Source organism: Microtus oregoni, unplaced genomic scaffold (genome assembly GCF_018167655.1).
Source record: "Microtus oregoni isolate MIOR12 unplaced genomic scaffold, Mior012 000099F_ref0000060, whole genome shotgun sequence".
Classification (NCBI taxonomy): Eukaryota; Metazoa; Chordata; class Mammalia; order Rodentia; family Cricetidae; genus Microtus; species Microtus oregoni.
The window spans coordinates 503305-527324 of NW_024544712.1; the positions used below are offsets into that span (position 1 = coordinate 503305).

Sequence of the window (24020 nt, forward strand, 5' to 3'; positions counted from 1 at the left end):
TGTCTCAGTGGGTGGGTACACCCCTTGTGGTCCTGACTTCCTTGCTCATGTTCTCCCTCCTTCTGCTCCTCATTGGGACCTTGAGAGCTCATTCCAGTGCTCCAGTGTGGGTCTCTGTCTCTCTCTCCATCCATCGCCAGATGAAGGTTCTATGGTGATATGCAAGATATTCATCAGTATGGCTATAGGATAGGGTCATTTCAGGTTCCCTCTCCTCAGCTGCCCAAGGAACTAACTGGGGACATCACCCTGGGCACCTGGGAGCCCCTCTAGGTTCAAGTCTCTTGCCAACCCTAAGATGGCTCCCTTAATTAAGATATATACTTCCCTGCTCCCATATCTACCCTTCCTTTATCCCAACCATCCCATTTCTCCAAATTCCCATATAATTTGCTCATCTGGCTAATCTTATATTGTATAACGAGGCATATTTGTATGGAAAGTGGGTTTGACCTATAATTTTCCAATAACCACATTTTAAGAATTCATTTTCTATTTGTGGGCAGAGAAGAAGAGAAGGTGTGGAGAGGGATAACAGTAAAGTCCTTGACAAAACCATAAGGAAACCTACTACTGTACAAGTTTCTCATACATATATATGTCTAAAAAGACTTTAAGTGAAGTTACCCTATAATTGGGGAATAATGCATTCTCATAAACCAAGACGTGCATTGCGAGACTTGGTTTACTTCTTTACATGTTGTTGGTCAGTGGGGTCCCATGGAGTCCCAGAACAGTGCAGGGTATTGCTGCTGATTTTGGTTATCCTCCAGCACTGGATGATAAGACCCTTCCTCAACATACCACGTACTTGAGTCAGAACATGGAGAAATTAGGCTGGTACCAACTTGAAAGCTTCATCCCTACTAGCTATCTTCATAGTGCTGGAAGGCTGTGGACTCTTCTGGGGGGAGGGGAACAATCAGCAGTCGTACCCAGCTATGAGTCCTGTAAACCTGTCAGCCAAAATAATGACTGGCTTGACAAGATGTGCCCACTGATATAGTAGTGACAGGAATGTTGTGGGAGTAGCCAACTACTTTCTGATTGGATTTACTTACTGTTATTCTTCCAAGTGGACATACAGTAGGCTCTCCCTAAGTACTTATCTTTACATCCATAAGTACTTATTTTTACATCTGTCAACCCTCATCAGAGAAACTTCTATTTGCAGTAGATAGAAGTGAATACAGAGACTCACAACTGGTTAAGGTGAAAGAATAAAACAATGCCCAGTTCTCAGCCCTAAATGTGACATTTAAATCATGTTATCCCCTTGCCCAAGTCTTACGGGTCATGGTGGAAGGGGGGCAGACAGATTCTGAGAGGTGTGAAATATTGTTTTCTGGCCACGGCAGAACCATTGCACACATGAGCTCACAGTGGCTATGATTGCTTGTACAAGACCTTCACAGGATCAAGCCAGGCAAAAATCCTAGCATGGGCTGGGGAAGAGGCCATGATGTCCATCCAGCTGAGTAGCTATTGGGAATCAATAGCTACTGGAGAAGCAAGAGTCAGTTTTCTTCAGGGTTGTGGCCCCTTGGAGGCCACCCATGCTCCAGTAGCTGACCCTACACCCATGTACATACAGGCAGCACTGAGTAGGTGAAATTGAGAGAGAAAAGTGATAAGAAGGGCAGGTGACAATTTACAGTAGGAAGGATTGAGGTGGAGTTGATCAAAACACATATACATGTATGGAAATTCTGAATTTTAAAAATGGAAAAAGTATCTGGGGCCAGCAAAAAAAACATTTTTCTAAACAAATTCCTGTTATGTAGCAGGCTATACAGTTGAAAAAAATCAATCAACTACACACTAGTTATTAAAGTGGCCATGTAGAAAGATCTACAGTCCCCTTCTCTGACCTTACACCCCTTGTTATCATCACAATCTTAGCAGGACACGGGGATGAGAAGAACAGGGAGATTGTATAGCGCTTTTGTTCCACCTCTCGCCCTATCTTGCGCTTGCTGTTCACCACTGCTGTTCTTCAATTCCCAGGTCTCCATCCAATCCCACCCCAAGGAGGAAAACTGGAAATTGCTGGGATGGTGGTGGGCCAGTGGGCTGGCAGCAGATCTTCTAGAAGTCGAGGATCCTTTGGCATGCAAGTGGTTTCTGTCGGTGGGCCAGGAAAGGGGTATGTACTTGAATGGATTAGTTTGAGCTAGGGTCGGTCAAGGTACCTTTAGGAAAATGCTCAGCTCTTAAAATCTAATTAGGATTTATGTGTTCTCATTGTCACTTTTCTCCCTCTTGCTAAAGGCATGGAAATGAGCAGACTGGTAGAGGATCCAAAGGTCACAAAAAAGGAAATAAACAAGTAAGTATCACTTTTGAGAGTATCAAGCTGTTTTGACACCTTTTGCCCCTTCTGGCTAAATTACAAGAGATTGTATCAGGCATGGAAAGCTGAGCCACCCCGGAGCATTATCATGTCTTTTCCAGCCATTTGATTTCAGTGCCCATTTCTCAGTACAGATTTGTCGCGCCAAATTACTCCCACAGGGCTGCAGAGTCTCTTCCTTTTTTTTTCTGAATGAAAGACCACACAATAGAAAGCAGGTCCAATGTCCAGACGACCTGTGCCTAGTATAGTATGTGCTGTGTGCAGCCAGAAGGGACCAGAATGACACTAAGAGCTAGATTGTCTAGAGCCTGTCTGAGCTCTGAGGGCTCATACTAGTGCTTAGAAAATTTGATTTTTGTCCTATGGGAGAGGGAATCATTACTATTCTTCTCTCTCTCTCTCTCTCTCTCTCTCTCTCTCTCTCTCTCTCTCTGTGTGTGTGTGTGTGTGTGTGTGTGTGTGTGTGTGTGTGTGTTTTCCTGGATATTGAACCCAGGGCCTTGTACATGCTAGGCCAGTACTCTATCACTGAGATATACCACCAGCTTTCATTTGTGTGTGTATATGCACATGTGTGCCAGGTCTGAATGCATAATACATATGTATGTGGAGACTAGACGTAGCGATCAGTTATCTTTCTTTGTTACTTTCCACTTTTCTCCTCTCCCCTCTCCCTTTCTTTCTTTGAAACAGGATCTCATCATGTAACCCTAGCTGGCCTAGAACTCTCTGTGTAGACCAGGCTGGCCTCACAGAGATTCACCTGCCTCTGTCTCCCAGCTGTTGGTATTAGAAGCCTGTGTTGCCATGCCAGGATGTCATCAGATATTAATCCAAAATCTATTCTCCTGTATACAGTCATCCTTCCCTGCATCAAGAATAAATCCAACTATTAGCCAGACATAATGGCACACACCTTTAATCCCAGAATTTGGAAGACAGAGATGAAGCTGTGGATCTCTGTAAGTTCAAGGTCAGCCTAGTCTACAGAATGAGTTCCAGAATGGCCAGAGTTATGTAATGAGACCCTGTCTTGAAATAAATACCATAAATAAATTCAACTATTTAATGTTTAGTTTGGTGTTATTTTGAACCAGAAGTGAAACTAGAATACTCACCTCTCCCCTACACACAAAGCATTTTCTAATGCACTACAAAACTATAGAACAGTAACTTTGGAAATCTTCTAAAGTTTCTCAGTTCCTCCAGAAACTGGTCAATAATATAGAAAGTATTGCATGTAAATGGAAAGCTAGTCACCCAAGAAGACATCTAGAGTATAGTAAGATGCAGTGTGGAAAACCTGCTATTTTTAGTATGTAAAGAATAGACTACTCTCTCTGTGATCGACTCATATTAACAAGACCACAGAAATAGCCATGTGGATATATCTGGAGTGAATGGCAAATGAATGAGAGCTAAGTACTGATTTTGATAAGAAAGAATACTTAAGATGACACATTACAGACATACTCTTTGCCACTCACATTTCCCACGAGGTATATTAGTATATTACCCATCAATCAAGTCAGTTTTCAGAATTGACTTTCTAGCCTGAGCCAGCTGATTCCAAAGCCCTGTATGGTATGGATTCCAATGCAGCAGAGCAATTCTGATTGCTAGAGCCAGAGTCAGAACCAACGCAGATTTTGCTGACTCAAGTGCACATGCTGGTAACCATTATTACCAGAACTTGCTTTCTCTAAGGGAAAGTCAAAGTATCAGTGATTTGCTTGGAGGCACGAAACAGAAATAATGAAGCTAGTTGCTATTTGTTTAGTTCTCCATTTGTTTGGTTTAGGGAGATAGAGGCTGGAGGTTTGAAATGGGCTCTTGCCATGTAGCTCATTTATTGAGTTTCTAGAGCATGCCAGGCATATACTCTAAGTGCTTTACATGGAGTAGCTCATTAAATTCTGTGGGAACATATGAAGTACACACTGTTCTATTTCATGTGTGAGGAGAGTGAGAGAAAAGAAGGGTGTCAGGGGAGCTTCTAGCTCACTATTGTCTTCTGTAGAGGCGACCTGACCATGGAAGTGCTTATATTAACTTTATTATTGCTTAACTCACCCTCCTTGGACACGCCTGCTATGGGCTATCTTGGCAGCCTTGTTGATTTTCCTTTTTCATTTTAGTACTGTGTAGCAGGCTTTCTTGGGCTGCCAGCCCCCAAATCCTGACACCGAGACTACTTCTTAGTTATGCATGTTTGGCCTTAGCTTATGCTCATTTCCAAGCAGCTCTTTTAACTTAATTTAACCCACTTGTCTTCATCTACGTTTTGTCTCTGGACTTTTTACCTTTCTTTCATTCCGTATGTCCTACTTTCCTGCTTCCTGTGTCTGCTGGCCGCTGCTGGGCTGCCTGGCCCCAGGCATCTCCTGTTCTTTTTACCTTATTCTCTGTCCTCCTGAGCCTAACTTCCTCCTCCTGCAATTATCCTTTCTGCCCATCAGCCCTGCCTATCCCTCTACTACCTACCTATTGGCCATTCAGCTTTTTATTAGATCAATCAGGTGCCTTAGGCAAGCAAGGTAAAGGAAATTCAGCGTGTCTTTAGATAGTTAAAATAAATACAATGTTAACAAAAGCAACACATCTTTACATAATTAAACAAATGCACCATAAAGAATGCAACACTTCTTTACATAGTTAAAGTAATATTCCACAACAGTTATGTTCATGATTCCTTCAGTAACTAATTGTTCCAGCTTGTATAATGCTCATATATTATAGTTTTATCTTCCTAAGTTTATTCCTAGGGTTTTGGCTGTTATATGCTTTTAAATCCTTAAGTCACATATTTATAATGCTATTATTTTTTTGTTGAATCCATTTGATGACATATTCCACCTACTGGGTAAATTTTTACTAATTCCACTGTATTTTCAGGTTCTTAGGCAACACTTCCTAGCAGTCCCTGTGTATTGTAACTTAAAAAGAAAAATGGCAGGTTCATGGAAAGGGGCCGACATGAGATCTCTGTTCAAAGGAACTGTATTAGACAATGAGGCTCTGGAAGGGAGAATGGGACTTCAGGTTCAAAGAGTAGTTTTATTAGGAGACATACCATCCTGGCCAAAGGCAGCCATAATAGAGCCTTGAAAAAAGGGAGGGAGACAGAGATGGGGGTAGGGGGGTGTCCTTTCAAAACTGGAGAACAAAAGGGGTTTCTGATTCTTAGAGTGTTTTCACGAGTGTAGGCAAGCTTCTTTCATACCAAGTAACCTAACCTGGTCTGGCCTACAGATAGGATCATAATCTTATGTTCCAGATGCCAGGGAAGGAGCCTCAAGGCCACTGCCCAGCATGCTTTCTCAATTATACTCCAAAGGAAAGCTGCAGGGGGTTATGGCCTAATTTTCAGGGGTGGGGTGGGGGAAGGCATCTATAGGGTCTGTGATCAAACACTGTGTTGTACAGACTTTGGAGCCGAGTGATTTAGTTTTACACACGGTTCTGCCCTTTCAGTTCTGTAATCTTAGGCAAATTGTTCTGTATTTCCTGATTTGCAAAACGAGAAAATTATAGAATTACGAGGATTAAATAAGATGATATCTGCAAAGAATTTTACATAGACCCTGGAATATAGGAAGCAGTTAGTAAAAATTGTTATTTATAATTGACCAAAATTCAACACCCATGAACATTTATTATATCTCATTTTAAATAGTGAGGCCATTAGAGTAAAAAGGTCTAGGCATGTAAGGGACCTTTGGTACATCCTTTTGCTTTGTTTGAGTTGTTGTCTTATTTATAAAATGAACACCAGAATATGTGAGCTGCCTAACTACATAGTAGGTACTCTTGCTAGTAATGTTACTATTCCTAGTAGTAGTCACGGAAAGTCAGCACTTGCTGCGGACTCATGTCATTTCCAAGAGCAGAGAGTATCTGTTATAAAACTGTGAGATACTGCAGTAGGTATTCTGATTTTTCCCTATTGATTTTTCCCCTTTGCTTGTAATTTGCTCTTCTGATTATCAGTATTTTGCCAGTGTTGTCTGACGGTTGAGCATGTAGAGGCTGACCCACCTAAAATAGATTTGTGGCTCCACTACTCTCTATCTTAAGCAAGTTATTTTAACTTTCCTGTGCCTCTGCTTCCTCCTCAGTAAATGGGGCATGATAATATATGCTATTTCAGTCACTCTTAGTATTAGAAAAATATGCTTTAAAGCTATGTGAGTGGTAGTCGTGTCGTCATTGTGTCATCATTGCTGTTAGAGTGCAGTTCTTAGGACAATATCAGAATGTATGACCTTTGGGCTTTCTGATGTTTCTGAAGAATTTCTCAGGCTACCTTATGAACATACTTGGGGAAGCCCAGCCAGTTTGGGATTACCATTTCCACCAAGTACCTCTTGTTTTTAACAGGGCTCTTCAGATGGAATTTCTAAATCCGTGGAGCTTCATCAAGGTCGGGCCCGCTCCCAGGTGAATGGAAATAATAGCACATTGATTATGGAAGAGAAGAGTGATCATCTTCAAGCTCCATCACAATGTGCCTTATCTAAAGACAGTAACACGTGTAATAATGATGACCACTGCCTCCCCGTGAAGAATGGAGAGAAGAGCCAGGTGCAAGAGCAAGAGAAAGAGCAAGAGCAAGAGAAAGAGACTGTGGCCCAGGAGAAAGAGGAATGACAAACTGAAGATAGCTTCACTTGTCAGGAGGAGGAGAAAACTATACTTTTCTGATTCTAGGCCCAAGTTAGAGGAGGATATAAATGTTTCCCCTAGGTTTATCCAGGATTTTAAGGGGATATACATTTATTGTGTCCATCTTTCCTTCCCTATCTTCTCTGGCTCCAGACTTAGAACCTTGGAGATTTCTGGCTAAAGATTAATAGCAGCAACACTAAACTCAGATTCTCAAATACATAGCACCAACATTTTCCTTCTATTTCCTGGAAGTCTGGTGAGGCAGTAACTGTCAGGAAGCAGATGTTATCGTGTAAGTCCTATGGAAAAGTTCTGGCTTTGGTTTTCTGAGTATTTAATATAATACTCATTTATAAATGTCAATGAAAATAAGGGGTTTAAAGGTAAGCTATCTATGGCTTCCTCATTTTTTTTGTCTTTAAGGTAATGGAACCTTGATACCTAGATACCTAGTCAGTGTCCTCCCTTCTCTTTCCCCCAACTAACCCACCCCAGGATTTTGTGTACCACCTCTAGCTTTGGCCTGACAATCAAATAGGTAGATGTTTTCAGGGAAGTAGACAGTGTTGGTTTGGGTTATTTTATTTAATTTTTTTATTTTATACACTTAAAAAAAACTACAATGGCCTTTGTACTGGGAGATTCAAGTGAGTCAGAAAAGTACTGGGCAGATTTTTCCTGCCTCCCAACCAGTGCATTGTTTATAAAGTAGAAGATATGGTGCAGTTCACCCACTATCTGCTGCCCACACTCTAAAAGGGTGGGAATCAATGTTATGAAACTGAGTACAAAAGGGACTCAAAAGACTCTATGTGTGTGTACATGTGTATAGGCGTGTGTGTGGGTGTATATATGAACATGTGTATCTATATGCATACACATACCCTTTATATAAGAGACAGATCTATTTATCTATACATATTTTATATATATAAATGTGTGTATACAGATATATATACACATACATACATGGTAAAGTTCCAGAAGATTTCCTGAATTTCCCAGAAATGCTTCCACTGCTATGGAATGGTGGGTTTCAAAAGACAATACTTCAAATCTGAAATCCTTGCTAAGTCACAGCCTATCACAATTCTGAGAAGATAGGCTGCTCTAAATCAGACACAAAGTACTTTCCAGAGATCGCCTGGTCAGAACAACAAATACTTCACTTTGAACAGAGCCCTCACATCCCATATGCTGAGAACAGGAGGTTGAAATGGGATTGGGAAGAGTTGCACATTTTTATGAAGGTTTGGAGATAGAAAGGGATAGGAAGTGATTACCATTTGAAAGGGCTTTCAGCCAATTTGAAAGATATTTCTTGTGGACCTCCAGGATCAAATTGGCTTCAGCAAGAATTGATTGAAATGACTCTAAGGAGGGAAAATTAGCACTGGAATGATGGGGTGGGGAGATGTGAGGAAATTGGACAATTTGATTTTACATGCGTAGATTGTTTCATTTATTCATTGACATTTTAACTACAGGATCTTTTCATTTACTTTGCAAGGAAGATGTCAGAGAACTTGGCCTGGGATTTGAGAGGTATTCTTTAGAAGATTCTCAGTCCCTGTGGGGCCAAGGTCTGCCCAGGATTAAAAAAAAAGGCTCTTCCTCCTTGCTGGAGATAATCTTAAGAAAACCTTGATTTCCAGCTTCCCTCATTTTGGGCAGCCAAAATGCAAGGGATGGAAACATGGCTTATAACAAACTAGTAGCATATCTTCATTCAGGAATTGAGGCTTCTAGCCACACACATCTCCTTTTGGACTTTGATATTCTTGCCCAAGAAATATCATTTCTACAAGAATATAACTGACTAGACTCCTAGCAGGATTCTCTCTTTTGGGAAAAAAAAACCATGCATCTTAATCTACAACAGATCCTTGGTGATTTTTTTTCCAAACAACCAGAAGGCTATGTTTGCTATCTGTCCATTCTGTCTCAAGAAACTAAAATGTCTTGGGATTCTTAACCCGAGTCTAGTCCAGTTTAAGAGAACTCACAGTTTTCAGGGGACAGTAGCCCAGGTATGCCTTGCCTCTTGCCCAGACATTTCCTAAATAAACCTAATTAAGGTGGCAAGACTATGTACCTGGCTGTATATAAGCAAAAAAAAAAAAAAAAAAAGAAGTATGTAACACTTCCTCGTTGAAATGAGCTCCCCTGATTTGGTCCCCTTTCTGATCTTGGACCTGCTCATCCTTTCACAATACTTTGAAAGTTAGGACTTTTATATCCAGTAAGGAAAGGAATTCATAGAAAATGTAGATGGCTTAGAATCACCTTCTGATCCCCAGAAGGATGAATCCCTTTGGAGCTCTAAAAGTAACCAGAATCACTGAGTGAGTGAATAGTTAGCTATATGGACAAATATTGAGTAGGAAGTACTTGGAGTAAAATGGTAGTGTTCTTCAGTTGCTGTTTCTGTGCATCGTGAGTCTATATGACACAGTCAGGTGACAGTATTGTTAACTCTCTCATCCTTCTCACAACATGAAGATTTATTTTGTAGCCATTCACTGTGAGAGGTAAAATTGCTGCTTTGACAGAAATGATTCCAGTTTGCCAAAAGACCTGCCCTCCCCCCCTCCACAGACCTCTGCTTCTCCCTAGCCAGACACAGGATGAAACGAGTGGCTTACTTTCAACTTTGAATTTTGCCTCGATTTAGCATTTGGGGTTTGGGAAGTTACAAGAAAGAACTATAAAGGGTTATGTTCCTAGATTTTGGTGTACCTCCCAAAATGCACCATTTAAAAGCCAGGAAAACCAGGGTTTGTTACTGGGAAATAAGCTTTTTCTAATTGGAAGACAAATCGAGGACCTTTGCTGGACCCACTCCAGGATCTCCTTCTGATTATTACTGGACAAAGTCATGTTGGAACCCCGCAAAATGACTGCTTTACCTCATAGGAGCACAACAAAAACAAAAACAACCCCAAACCTGGTTTTGTACAGCCACTGATCCCCCAAGGTCTTGCGGTTCTGCCTGTGTGTCTTTGGGTGTGCCTGTGACTCCTACCTATTTTAAGTGACCAGTTCTGACAGACTTCTGTTCCTTCTCATCATTTTCATTGTATATAGGTAGGATTTAAGGTAAATTGAAGCCCAAGAAATGGCACTTTCTTTGGCTAGGGACACTTGATTTTTGTCTCCATCTGGATTTTCTAACATCGTTGGCCAAGTTACCCTAATATGTTCATCTCAGGGGGGTGGGGGGGAGAAACAGACAAGGTATTAGGGGGAGGGGATGCAAAAATGCTTATGTGGGATAGAAAGAATGAGAGTAGCCCTTTGAGTATGATGATTCAGCCCTTTGAAACCTTAGAAGGCCCCTGTGGGTATACAGTGCCACCCTCTCAGCCTCTAACCACCCCACCCACCCTTTGAAATGACAGTACAAGTAGACGGCAGTTTAAAGTAGTTAGTCTAATTCTACTAAAGGGTTAATCATTGTACTTCTTCACTTTCAGATGCATATTTCCTAAATATTCTTGGGGTTTTGGGGGTAAGTTTTCACGATTCCATTGTATGTTCTCATGTTTCTCCTTTCCATCACTGGCTTCTTTTTGAATGTTCTCCTTTCTTATTGATGTAGTCTGCTGGTACAGATAGCTCAGTGCACCTGTCCCCTTCTATTGCTGAGTATCTTCAGTATTGTCTGAGGAGATTTTGATGTTCTAAGAAAATGTCACTTTTTACAAAAATCATCTTTTCTAAGTTAAAAGCAAAATTAAACATCCCCTATTCTGGGGTGCCCATTTCAGCTTTTGACATTGTCCCTGTACTTTTATAGATGACTTTTTTGTCTGTGTTAGTAGTAAATAATGGTTAGTGAATTTTCATGTAAATGAAGCAAGTTAAATATTTCAGATTTTATTAATCTCTCATAACCCTGCCGGATCTGATGAATTCATTTTAATTACTTCCCAGAAGGGACTTTCCTTCTACCTTTTATTTTATTCTATTTTTAGACTAACGTACTAGATTAAAAAACAAAAAACAAAAAAAAACAAAAAAAAACTTTAACTGCAAAAAGTCAGTGATTTTTTTTAGTGCTCCCTGATAAATGATGTTATTGACAAAAGTAAATTCTTTCGTTGTTGTTTTTTTCCTGTGCTCTTGACAGTGTGTTTAGTAGATGGATAACGTCTTTCTCTTTGCCACTCCCAGATTCCAAGTTCCCTGCCTTTTGGCCCACCTCACCACAAAAGCTCCATAGTTTATTAATGTAAGTTTGAGTGGATGCTTCTTGGGGGAATCTGCAGGACTTAATGGAAATGTCTCAGAAAGGAATGAGAATGTCTCAGGAGTTCTGTGATGGAATTTGATCTGTTGTTCTGTTAATGCTGATGGAAAGAAACTTACAGCGCTTAATAAAAGTCTATTCTTTTAGTTTAAAAATGTAAAATGATTTGGAGTGTGTGAATTTTGATTTCTTCTCCCATCTCTGGGTCCGTTTCTGCAAATGAAGAATATTCTTGTCTCAATTGAGAAGTGCCACGCAGATTTACGAGTCTGCAGAGTAGCAGGGCAGGAGAACATGTACGTGAAACATCGAAATGAAGATCAGATTTGGCTTCCTGCCTAACTTATTTATTCTGATGTCCCCAAAGCACCTTTGACTCAACAGTTTCTAAACTAAACCTATCCTTCCTTCTGAAGTCTGTTTCTCTCCAAACTAGACTGTGGGACGTTAACCCAGACTCATGTCTTTCCCTTATTTCTCAAGTTTAATTTGTGACAAAATCTCTTGGTAACACACAGCTATTTAACTCATCATTCCTGTCCTCAGTCCTGTGACTTAGTCCAGACTTCATCCTGGACTGCTGCAATTGCTCCTCATTCTTCCTCCTAACCAGATAATTCTAAGTAATGTTTTTCATCTAAGCAAATGTACCTTTTCTGCTTTAAAGGGCCTATATCTTTGTTTTTAAGTTTATAAAGGGTCTATGGCAGTAGAAAGTTAAGGACCATGATTTAACCTACTATGCTAATGAGCTTCCATAACAATATATCCTGGGTCTGGAGAGGTGGCTCAGTGGGTAAGAGCACTTACTGCTCTTGCAGAGGATCTGGGTTTGGTTCCCAGCACCCATATAGTGAGTAATTCACAACCATCTTTAATTTTTGTTCCAGAGGATTTGAGTCCTTCTTCTGACCTCCAAAGGTTCCACCAAGCATGCATTTGGTGCACAGACATGCATGCAGGCAAAACACACACACAAAATAAAATGAATAAATCTAAATAAAACAAAACAAAAATAATATATCCATCTAATATAGTGCACAAAAACTTCCATGGCTCCTTCAATATCTGGATGACTCTTGACTACTTTTCTAGTCTCCTTTACTTCTTTCACTCTTCCACTGTGGTGAAAATAAAGTTCACTTCCCATTAATTAAGCTGGTAATACATATTGTCTCACAAGACTTTTCCTAGGGAAATGAAACCCACACTCACCCCAGACAGGGACTCCACAGCAGACCGCCAAAGTCCAACCAGTGAGTTTTATTGGGGTTACTTACAAGGAGGAGAAATGGCTCAAAAAGGCCCATCCTAACAGGGATGACAGATCACAAGAGCTGGGGATGTGGAGCACACAGCACAGACTGCAGGCAACTCAGCAGGTTGGAGAGCATCCTCTCCAAGAGCCTCTGGTCTGAACTTCTTCCAGGCAGCTTGGCTGGTTTCTGCTGCTTCTTGGCATCTAACCTGATCTCAGTCTTCTGTGCAGTTCATCTTGTTGGAGAGTGACTCTCAGCTGTCTTTTTTGCTTACTGGTACCAAAACACTTTTGGACATATTCTTTGTTACAATGCAGATTGTAGACTTTTGAAGAAGAACAAGTGCTGACAAGAAGACAGAAGAAAAAAGAATACAAAGATTGAGTGTAAATGTTCATCTGGAAACACTATTCATTTAATTATGTTTTTAAGCTGGGCTTTGTGGGGCTGGAGAGATAGCTCAGTGGTTAAGAGTCCTGGCTGTTCTTCCAGAGGACCGGGGTTCGATTCCCTGAACCTAGATGATAGCTCACAATCATATGTAATTCCAATTTCAGGGGATCTGTTATCCTCTTCTGGCCTCCCCAGGCACACATGTGGTAGACAGATATACATCACACAAAACACCTATACATATAAGTTTTTTCACTAAATTGGTTTTCGAGGCTGGAGAGAAATGACTCACAGGCAGTTAGGAGCACTTGTTGCTCTTTCAGAGGACCCAGGTTTGGATCCCAGCACCCAGGAGGGTAGCTCAGAACTGCCTGTAACTCCAGCTCTAGCGGATCCTATACTCTCCCAACTCTGTAGGCACATTCACTCACTTGCCATACCTAGATACACACGTAATTAAAATGTAGTTTTAAAAAACTGGAATTTGGGGAGCTGGATCAATGGGTTAGCAGTTAACAGTACTTACTGCTCTTGCAGAGGACCCAGGTTTGGTTCTCACATGGCACGGCTCACAATTATTCATAACTACAGTTTCAGGGATCCATCAAAGACTCCAGAAGGATATAATACTACCTAAGTAAACAAGAAATAAGAAAACTCTAGAAATGACAGAGATATCTTGCTGCCTGGACAGTCACCCAAAGTTCTTTTGTACCGTTGGGGCATCTATCTTCAGCCTTTAGGCCCATACTATCCAGCAGACATTTTCATCAAGCAGGAAATTCCAAAGACAGTTTAGTCACTTTCTGCTGTGTCCTGCAGAATGTCTCTCAGACTCTTTCGTGAATCAGGAACCCCGAAAGATCATCTCACCTTAGGCAAGTTCAGTAGTCCTCTCTCTGCGGGTTCTCTGTGTCCAGTTTATGCAATAGTCCAGGCAAGAGCAGTTTCTTGCCCAAATGGCTAACCAACTCCATAAGGAGCCTCTTCGATGCCCATCTTCCTCTTGAAGTAGATTGGTACTGCCAGGAGCAGACATGTCTCATTGTTATAAAAAGCCCGAAGTTATTAAAACATTAAATGCCATATTCTGTAGTCTTTGAAAGATATGAAAATTGTCTATCTAACTGAAATATATCTCTATATATCTAGAAAATCTAACTAACATGACTACAAGCTTGACTATTATTGAAATGCTTTATGATACTTTTGCCTCATAGAACTTTTAAGTTTTGTAAAGTAAAATTTACCAATATTTTCCTTCCTGAAATCTGAGTTTGGGGTTTTGCTATAAAATGGCCTTTTCCATACCTACAGTATAAAGAAATATCTTATTATTTTCTTCAAAAATTATTGTCTTTTGGGTTCTTTTCCTACTGGTGTGGGATGTTCTTCTGTATATATGTTGCTTTTATTGGTTAATGAATAAAGAAGCTACTTTTGGCCAATGGCTTAACAGAATATAGCCAGGCTGGAAACGACACATACAGAGAGTAGGCAGAGTCAGCGAGATGCGTGGCCACCAGAGGAGAAAGATGTGGTAAACCACCAGTTGGAACCTTGCCAGTAGGCCACGAGCCTCCTGGTAAAATATAAAATAGTAGAAATGGATTAATTTAAAATATAAGAGTGAGCTAGAAATATGCATAAAATAGAAATAGGCCATGCAGTGTTGTAATTAATACAGTTTCTGTGTAATTATTTCAGGTGTGAGCTGTTGGGAATGAACAAGTGGCCTCCAACTACACCCTATTTCCAATTATGACCCACCTAGAATCAAATTTTGGTGTAAGGAGTGAGCTAAAGATACTTTCTCCTTACTACCAACCAAACAGTTATCTAGGTGCTGTTGCCCTCTTCTCCTCACTGATTTCTTTTTCTTTTTTTCTTTCTTTCTTTTCTTTTCTTTCTTTCTTTCTTTCTTTCTTCTTCTTCTTTTTTTTTTTTGGTTTTTCAAGACAGGATTTCTCTGTAGCTTTGGATCCTGTCCTGGAACTAGCTCTTGTAGACCAGGCTGGTCTCGAACTCACAGAGATCCGCCTTCCTCTGCCTCCTGAGTGCTGGGATTAAAGGCGTGCGCCACCACCGCCCAGCTTCTCCTCACTGATTTCAGTTGCTACTTTTATTGTAAATTAAATTGCCTAAGATTGCCTTATATATTTTGATTTTCTTATAGAACCTATTTATTCATTGATCTAATTATTTTCTTTCCTTTTTTCTTTCTTTTCTTTTCTCTCTCTCTTTTTTTTTTGGTTTTTCAAGACAGTTTCTCTGAAGCTTTGGAGACTATCCTGGAACTAGCTCTTGTAGATCAGGCTGGCCCTGAACTCACAGAGATTCACCTGACTCTGCCTCCTGAGTGCTGGGATTAAAGGTGTGCGCCACCACTACCAATCTAATTATTTTCTTGTGCTAAAGTGCTTTAGTCATTTTAACTGTAGTGTTTTAAATATACGACAGAACGAGCTTTTATATATTTTTTTGCAGATTTATGTATGTGTGTGCATGCACCAGGCTGTATGTATGTGAAGGTCAGAGAATAACTTGTCAGAGTAACACAGGTCATTAGATTGGGTAGCAAGGGCCTTTACCTACTGAATCATCTTGCCTGCCACCAGCAGAATGAGTTTCCTAACACTCATCCTCAGAAATATTCTCGTTATGCTCCCATGTGTACTTTTCCAGGTGTATACTGGTATGATTTATCAAGTCAGTAAAAATTGTAATTAATTAATATTTTGGAGCTAGTATGGAACTCAGACCTTGTGTGTGTCAGGTAAACATTCTACCACTGATTCATATTCCCGGACCCAGTGATGCTTTTGAAAATGAAAAACCTGGGACTCTAATCTAGACATGATTTCTATGTGAATTTTAAAATATGATGTTCTCATGCTTACAATACTAGGACTCAGGAGAGTTAGGAGAATCAATATGAGTTTTAAGGTCAGCCTGAGGTTCCAACCTTGGGTTCAGGACATTCTGAAATAGAGTGTAAAACCCCATCTCAGGAAAAAGAAATGTGTTGCTCTGTACAATTTTAAAAATATTCCCCAAATTTCATGAGACTTGTGACATTACTGGGAAAGTGCCTTTACAGATATTACCACATTAAAATAAGGCCATACTCAGCTGGACTGTGACCGAAAAAGCATGGGATAAAACCGGACTCTCTGAACATGGCGAACAATGAGGGCTGATGAGAAGCCAAGGACAATGGCACGGGGTTTTGATCCTACTTAATGTGCTGGCTTTGTGGGAGCCTAGCCAGTTTGGATGTTCACCTTCCTAGATATGGACGAAGGGGGGAGGACCTAGGACTTACCACAGGGCAGGGAACCCGGAGGACTGCTCTGTGGACTGGAGAGGGAGGGGGAGAGGAGTGGGGGGAGGGGGAGAAGGGTGGGAGGAGGGGGAGGGAAATGGGAGGCTGGGAGGAGGTGGAAACTTGTTAAAAATTTAATAAAATTTAAAAAAAAATAAAAAATAAATAAATAAAAAAATAATAGCATCAAAAACAAAAAAAATAAGGCCATACTATGTCAGGATATGTCCAATTCAATGAGTGAACAAGAATAAATTAAAGCTAGGCACTGTTGCACATGCTTGAATTGCCATGACTCATGCGGCTGAGGCAAGCCAGCTTAGACCATAGTAAGACCCCATGTCTCAGAAACAAAAGATGACAAAACAAAACAGAAAGCAATTCAGACACACTAAGGAATAGCATGCAGAAGCAGTCATAAGTCTACAGGGAAAGCCGGGCAGTGGTGGCACACACCTTTAATCCCAGCACTCGGGAGGCAGAGGCAGGAGGATCTCTGTGAGTTCTGAGGCTAGCCTGGTCTACAAAAGCTAGTTATAGGGCAGGCAACAAAATGACACAGAGAAACCCTGTCTCAAAAAAACCAAAAAAAAGTCTACAAGGCAAGAAATGTCCGTGTTGTGGGCGTAGCTCAGTTGGTAAAGGTTTGCTTAGCGTTTGTGAAGCCTTGTGTTCCATCCCTAGCACATTATGCTGGGTGCATGTCTATATTCCCAGCACTCAGGGAGTGGAGTTAGGATAATTAGAATTTGAAGGTCATCCTTGGCTACACAGGGAGTTTGAGACCAGACTGGAGTACATGAGACTCTGTCATAACAAAAAACGTTAAGGATTACAACCACCAAAAGAAGAGAGCCCTGCCAACATTTTGAGTCTATACTTCTTGACTAAAGAATTGGGAGACAAAGCTACATAGAAACCCTGTCTCAAAAAACCAAAAAAAGTGCTAGGATTAAAGGCATGTGCCACCACTACCCAGGAAAATGCAATATTTGAGTTAAACTGTGAAGCTAGCAGCCATAAGATCTAAGAGAAGAAAGTACTAGAAAGGAGAGAGGATAAAATTAGTTAAAGATAAAATTAAACCAAGTAGCAGTGGCACACACCTTTAATCCCAACACTTGGGAGGCAGAGGCAGGCAGATCTCTGTGAGTTCGAGGCCAACCTGGTCTACAGAGCAAATTCTAAAACATCCAGGGCTACACAGAGAAACCCTATCTTGAAAAGCCACCCACTCAAAAAAATTAAAAATGTATATGGGGGCACTATAACAGAATGAGGTAAAAGATAATACAGTGTAGAACTTTAAGACAATTCTGAAGCCATTTCTGACAACTCTTAGTACTTCCCCTCCTCCTCTGGGAACCAAGGACATAACAGCTATGCATGCACATACTGAGATGTTGGGAACTTTCCATCTCCCTGAATAGGGGCATGATAACCCTTAGGTGTTGACTCAGTTACTGATGTTTTGACTTAGTCCCTGGGAAGAGGCAAAGTGACCCTCAGAAATTTCCCCCTTACCTCATCTGATCTGGCAACCACTCTCCAGCCAATTATTGGTAATAGCCTTTTTTAAAAAAATATTTATTTATTTATACAATATTCCATCTGTGTGTATGTCTGCAGGACTGAAGAGGGCACCAGACCTCATTACAGATGGTTGTGAGCCACCATGTGGTTGCCGGGTATTGAACTCAGGACCTTTGGAAGGGCAGGCAATGCTCTTAACCACTGAGCCATCTCTCCAGCCCTGTAATAGCCTTTTTTTAATATTTATTTATTTATTTATTATGTATACAATATTCTGTCCGTGTGTATGTCTGCAGGCTAGAAGAGGGCACCAGACCCCATTACAGATGGTTGTGAGCCACCATGTGGTTGCTGGGAATTGAACTCAGGACCTTTCGTAGAGCAGGCAGTGCTCTTAACCTCTGAGCCATCTCTCCAGCCCTGTAATAGCCTTTTTGAATAAGCCAATCATAATAGTTAAAGAACAACCCCCAGACACCCCTTCCTTCTGTGGTTTTTCCCTTTAAAAATAGCCTGTACCAGACATTCAGGGTCTTCTGGCCTCCCGACTGCTGGAAAACCCTGTCATGACAGAATTAATAAAATCCTGCTGCTTTTACATCAGCTGTGATGAGAGATGGTCTCTTGGGGTGACTCCTCCTCGGTGATTGGACAATAGGGTCCAACAACAGTAGTTACCGGGGAGAAAAAAAGATCTTAAAATCAATGGTCTTCACCCTTTATCCAGAGGCCAGTGTACCTAAGCAGCAGAGCCTTTGGGGCTTCCTGTCGCCCTGGAGGCTTTGGCCTCTACCCATTTCCCCAGAGAGATCTGGACACCCTAGGCTATTGTTCTGGACGTCAGAAAGCCAGAAGGCTTTGGCCTCATCCAACTTCCTGCTGTTAGCTAGCCAAGGCTGGAGTTCCTCAGCCAGGCTATGAATCAGCATCAATAGTCTCCAGTTTCCAAAGCTTAATTTCCAACATAGCAGAATCCCCTCCTGCTATGTGGACGCACCTCTGCCTCCTACCTCCAGCGTGCAGTCCTATCACACTGTGTGTACTGTAGCTTGTGAGAACAGAGGTGGTGTGCCCCCCAATCCCAGCACAAACTCTGCTTTGCTGCCAAGACCTAGTCCACAAGAATGCACAACTGCCGAGTGCTGTTCCTGGCCCACGTGCCAGCCTTGTGTGCAAAGAGGTTCATGGAGCCAGAGAGTACCCCCTGTCACTCTACAAGCACTCTGGCTCATGAGATCCAAGAATGAGCAACTCCTCAATCCCACCTCCTGCACACTTCCTTGCTGCACTGTGTAATCAGAAGCCATGCCATCCCTAGCCATATGGAGATAATTTTAGCTATCCCTTCCACAAATCAGCAACAAGTATCTCCACAACTGAAGTTCAGGCATCAACAAAATGGACTAAGTTGTGTGGTGGCGCACATCTTTAAGCCCAGCACTTGGGAGGCAGTTGCAGGCAGCCTCGAAAGAACCAAAAAAAAGGAAAAGAAAAGAAAGAAACTGCATGGTCCATACAAAGTCCATTACAAATTTAGAGAAACCTGTGAGACGCTTTTGGTGGTTGATGAGTGCTGGAGAAAGAGTCAGTTTTCTTCCACAGCGAGGAGCACGGTAGGTTAGCTGTGCTCCAGGGAATGGTGCTCTATACTCATGCACGGATAGGAAACACTAATTGAACTCAGTGGGTTATTACAATTCTAAACACATATGCACTGAATACCCAATTTCATAAAACAAAGACTACTAGGTACTAAATCACGGATTAATCTCAACACAGATGTTGAGGTAGGCAACTTCAGTGTGCCACCCTCACCATTCAGACATAAAAAATAAGGAACACTGGAGTTAAATGATATCATAAATCAAATGCCCCTAACAGATAGCTACAGAACATTCCATCCAAACACTACAGAATACACATTCTTCTGACGACCAATAGGGTTTATATGCTAAATTAGATCACACATTAGGAAGCAAGGCAAGTTTCAACAAATACAAGAAAATAGAAATAATTCCTCATATTCTGTCTGGTCATGCTGATTAAATCTAGAAATCAACAGCAAGTGAAACAATAGGAATACCCAACTCCTGGAGATTAAGCAGCTCACTTGAATAATGTGTGGGAGCAATTCCTTCTCTGGCAAGATAACTGAATGGATAAAACCACTTCCCCAAAAGCCAGAAAATAAGAGTTTGATCCCCAGAACTTGCAACGGAAGGAGAGGATCAACTTCTGAAAGTTTTCCTCTGACCTCCACATGTGCACCATGGCACACAATGGCCCATACTCTGCACCCCCATACACACAGAGACAGACAGAGGGGGACAAGGAGACAGAGAGAGAAGCACAGTAATAACAGTGATAAAGTGATGATAAAAAAAAGAATAATAAGGCTAGAGAGATGACTCAGAGGATAAGAGCACTCACTGCTCTTCCAGACGATTCCCAGCAATCACATGATGGCTCACAATCATCTCTAATGAGACCCTCTTCTGGCGTGCAGGCACACATGCGGGCAGAACACTGTATACATATTAAATAAATGAATCTTTAAATAATAATAAAAGGAACCATTGAACAAACCAAGGAGGAAATAAAAGATTTCCTAGAAGTGAACGAATATAAAAATAAACCCTACGTAAATCCATTGGACACAATGAAGGCAGACACAAGAAGAAATTTTATAGCTCTAAATGCATGCACTACAGAATCAATGAGATCATAAGTAGCTAACTTAATGACACATCTTAAGAAACTGAACAAACAAAAGCAAACCAATACCCAAACTAATAGTAGAAGGAAATATTTAAGATCAGGGCAGAAATCAATGAAATAGAAACAAACAACGGAAAATAACAAAAACCAGTGATATGATCAGCTGGCTCTTTGAAAAGATAAAACAAATTGACAGACTCTTACTCAAGTTCACTAAAAAAGAGAGAGTGAAAAGGCCTAAATCAATAAGATTAGAGAAGAAAAGGGAAAGATTACAACAGATATCAATGAAATTTAGAACGTATCATTATACCTTAAAAACCTATATATTCCAATTCTTCAAATTGGAAAATCTAAAACAAGTGGGTGAATTCATAAATACTTATATACCAAAGTTAAACCAAGATTAGATCATTTTAACTGATTCATAGCAAGCAACAAGATTGATGCAGTAGTTTAAAAAAATCAAAACATTCTACATTTAAGCCAGGTGATGGTGGCGCACGCCTTTAATCCCAGCACTCGGGAGGCAGAGACAGGAGGATCTCTGTGAGTTCAAGACCAGCCTGGTCTACAGAGCTAGTTCCAGGACAGGCTCCAAAGCCACAGAGAAACCCTGTCTCGAAAAACCAAAAAAAAAAAAAAATTCTACATTTAGATAGATTCAAAGCAGAATTCTAACCAAGCCTTTAAAAAAGAATGAAAAACAATATTTAACAAATTATTGATAAGATAGAAAGGAAGGAATGTTTCCCAACTTTTTGTAATGAAGCCAGCAAAAGTAGACAGAGACACAACAGAAAGCGAATAATTATACACCAGTTTCTCTGATGAGGATAGGTGTAAACATTTCTTGACAATAAAATACTTACAACTGAAATCCAAGAATGTATCAAAAAGAACCATGATCCTCCCCCCTCCGTCCATATCTAGGAAGGTGAACATCCAAACTGGCTAGGCTCCCACAAAGCCAGCACATGAAGTAGGATCAAAACCCCGTGCCATTGTCCTTGGCATCTCATCAGCCCTCATTGTTCGCCATGTTCAGAGAGTCCGGTTTTATCCCATGCTTTTTCAGTCACAGTCCAGCTGGCCTTGGTGAGCTCCCAATAGATCAGCTCCACTGTCTCAGTGGGTGGGTGCATCCCTCGTGGTCCCGACTTCTTTGCTCATGTTCTCCCTCCTTCTGCTCCTCATTGGGACCTTGGGAGCTCAGTCCAGTGCTCCTGTGTGGGTCTCTCATGAGAATTTGATATTTTTTTTCTGTTTATTCACACATTCTAGCTCTCCCTTCTGCATTCATGAGTTAAGCAGTGTATGGCTATCACCAGGAACTGAGCAGAAGTCCATGCATTACGCTTCAACATATAAAACCACAAACCAAAAGTAAAACTATTTTATTTTTAAATTATCTGGCCTTTGTCTTATTCATGGCACCTCTTATGTGGCAAGATGGCTGTCAAGATGAAGCTGGATATCTCCTTACTATCCACCAGCTGTCAGAAACTCACTGGATCAGACAAGCCAAGCTTTGCATTCTCTGTGACAAGCTCATGACCACAAAAGTACTTGCTGATGCTCTGTATAAAGAATGTGTGTGTGTGGGGGGGGGTTGTGGTCCCAATCAATTGTGGGAACAATAACCAAGGTTTCGCTCAAGGCATAATATTGCTTCGTGGCAGAGTGAACCTGCTGTTGAGTAAGAGGATTTACTGTTATAGAACAAAGAGAATGGAGAGAAAGGAAGCATGTCTATTAACAAAAGCATTGTAATTGCCAATCAGAGTGCTCTCAATTTACTACTGACTACCTCTGCCTCTCCTGTTCTGGGATTAAATGCATGAGCCACATCTTGTAAGAATACTATTTCTTTTTTTTATAATATATATTTTTTTATGTTATTGAGAAAAAGAAAAAAATATTTCAGCCTCCTCCCAGCCTCCCATTTCCCTCTCTCACCTCCCACCCTTCTTCCCCTCCCCCCACTCCTCTCCCCTTCCCTCTCCAGTCCAAAGAGCAATCAGAGTTCCCTGCCCTGTGTTAAGTCCTAGGTCCTCCCCCCTCCGTCCAAATCTAGGAAGGTGAACATCCAAACTGGCTAGGCTCCCACAGAGCCAGCACATTAAGTAGGATCAAAACCCCGTGCCATTGTCCTTGGTGTCTCATCAGCCCTCATTGTTCGCCATGTTCAGAGAGTCCGGTTTTATCCCATGCTTTTTCGGTCACAGTCCAGCTGGCCTTGGTGAGCTCCCCGTAGATCAGCTCCACTGTCTCAGTGGGTGGGTGCACGCCTCGGGGTCCCGAATTCTTTGCTCATGTTCTCCCTCCTTCTGCTCCTCCTTGGGACCTTGGGAGCTCACACAGGGCAGGGAACCCGGACTGCTCTGTGGACTGGAGAGGGAGGGAGAGAGGAGTGGGGGGAGGGGGAGAAGGGTGGGAGGAGGGGGAGAAGGGTGGGAGGAGGGGGAGAAGGGTGGGAGGAGGGGAAGGGAAATGGGAGGCTGGGAGGAGGTGGAAACTTGTTTTTTGTTTATGTTTTTTTTCTTCTTTTCGCAATAAAAAAATATGCTAAAAAAAAAAAGAACCATGATCAAGTTGACTTCATTCCAGAGGCTCAAGGATTATTCACATATGCAAATCAATACATATAATTCATTACACAAATGGACTCAAGGACAAAAGTCACATGATCATCTCAATAAATACAGAATGGGCTTTAACAAAATATAATGTCCCTTTGTAATAAGAGCTCTGAAGAGACTAAGGATGAAGAGAATACGGGGAGCAGAGGAAGCCCTGAGTATGTGGAGGCCTAACCAGGCGGTGGTGGTGCACTCCTTTAATCCCAGCACTCAGGAGGCAGAGGCAGGCGAATCTCCGTGAGTTCGAGGCCAGCCTTGTCTACAAGAGCTAGTTCCAGGACAGGCACCAAAGCTACAGAGAAACCTTGTCTCGAACCCCTCCTCCCAAAAAAAAGGCCTAAGTGAATGTGTGTTGTTAGAGCCTCAGACCCATGGGGAAATAGCAATGCCTTCCTTCTGCAGTGAGGCTCAGAGGCATTGCAAAGCTACCTTCTAGCCCATGTGTAAATGTTGATAGTGTGTGCAGAAAATATCCACCATAGCATTCTCTCTCTAGATATTTATATTTGCCCTGTAGATTGCTTCCCTAAAGAAACTGCTCCTATCAAAATAAATTAAACCTGCCTTCTTTTTCAGCTACATATAATAACCCTGCCTCCTTGGTCAGCTCCTTGTATATAGCCCCACCTCCTTGTATGCAACAACACTGCCTCTCTGTTTAACTGTGTATAATAAACACACCGAGATTCTGGGGTGCTGTAGTTTCTCAATCAGAGAGCCCAGTCCACTTGATCCCAGCTTTACTGTGTGCCTGTGTTTTCTTTTCATCCTTTCATTACCCCTGTCCCAGGAGCTATGCAAACATATTTCACCAGAACAAAGGCTATGTATGAAAAAACTATAGCCAAAATTATGTTAAACTCAAAGCATTAGC

General features: G+C 41.4%; 1 protein-coding gene across 1 annotated transcript in view; it reads left to right on the forward strand.

Annotated features, from left to right (window-relative positions):
- Positions 1 to 7067, forward strand: part of LOC121443063 (constitutive coactivator of PPAR-gamma-like protein 2) — a 138028-nt gene extending 130961 nt beyond the window's left edge. The window contains 3 exon segments of the mRNA XM_041644750.1: positions 2008 to 2146; positions 2272 to 2329; positions 6737 to 7067. Of these exon segments, the coding sequence (XP_041500684.1) occupies positions 2008 to 2146; positions 2272 to 2329; positions 6737 to 7006 (467 nt within the window). The 3' untranslated portion in view covers positions 7007 to 7067.
- The last annotated feature ends 16953 nt before the right edge of the window (positions 7068 to 24020 follow it).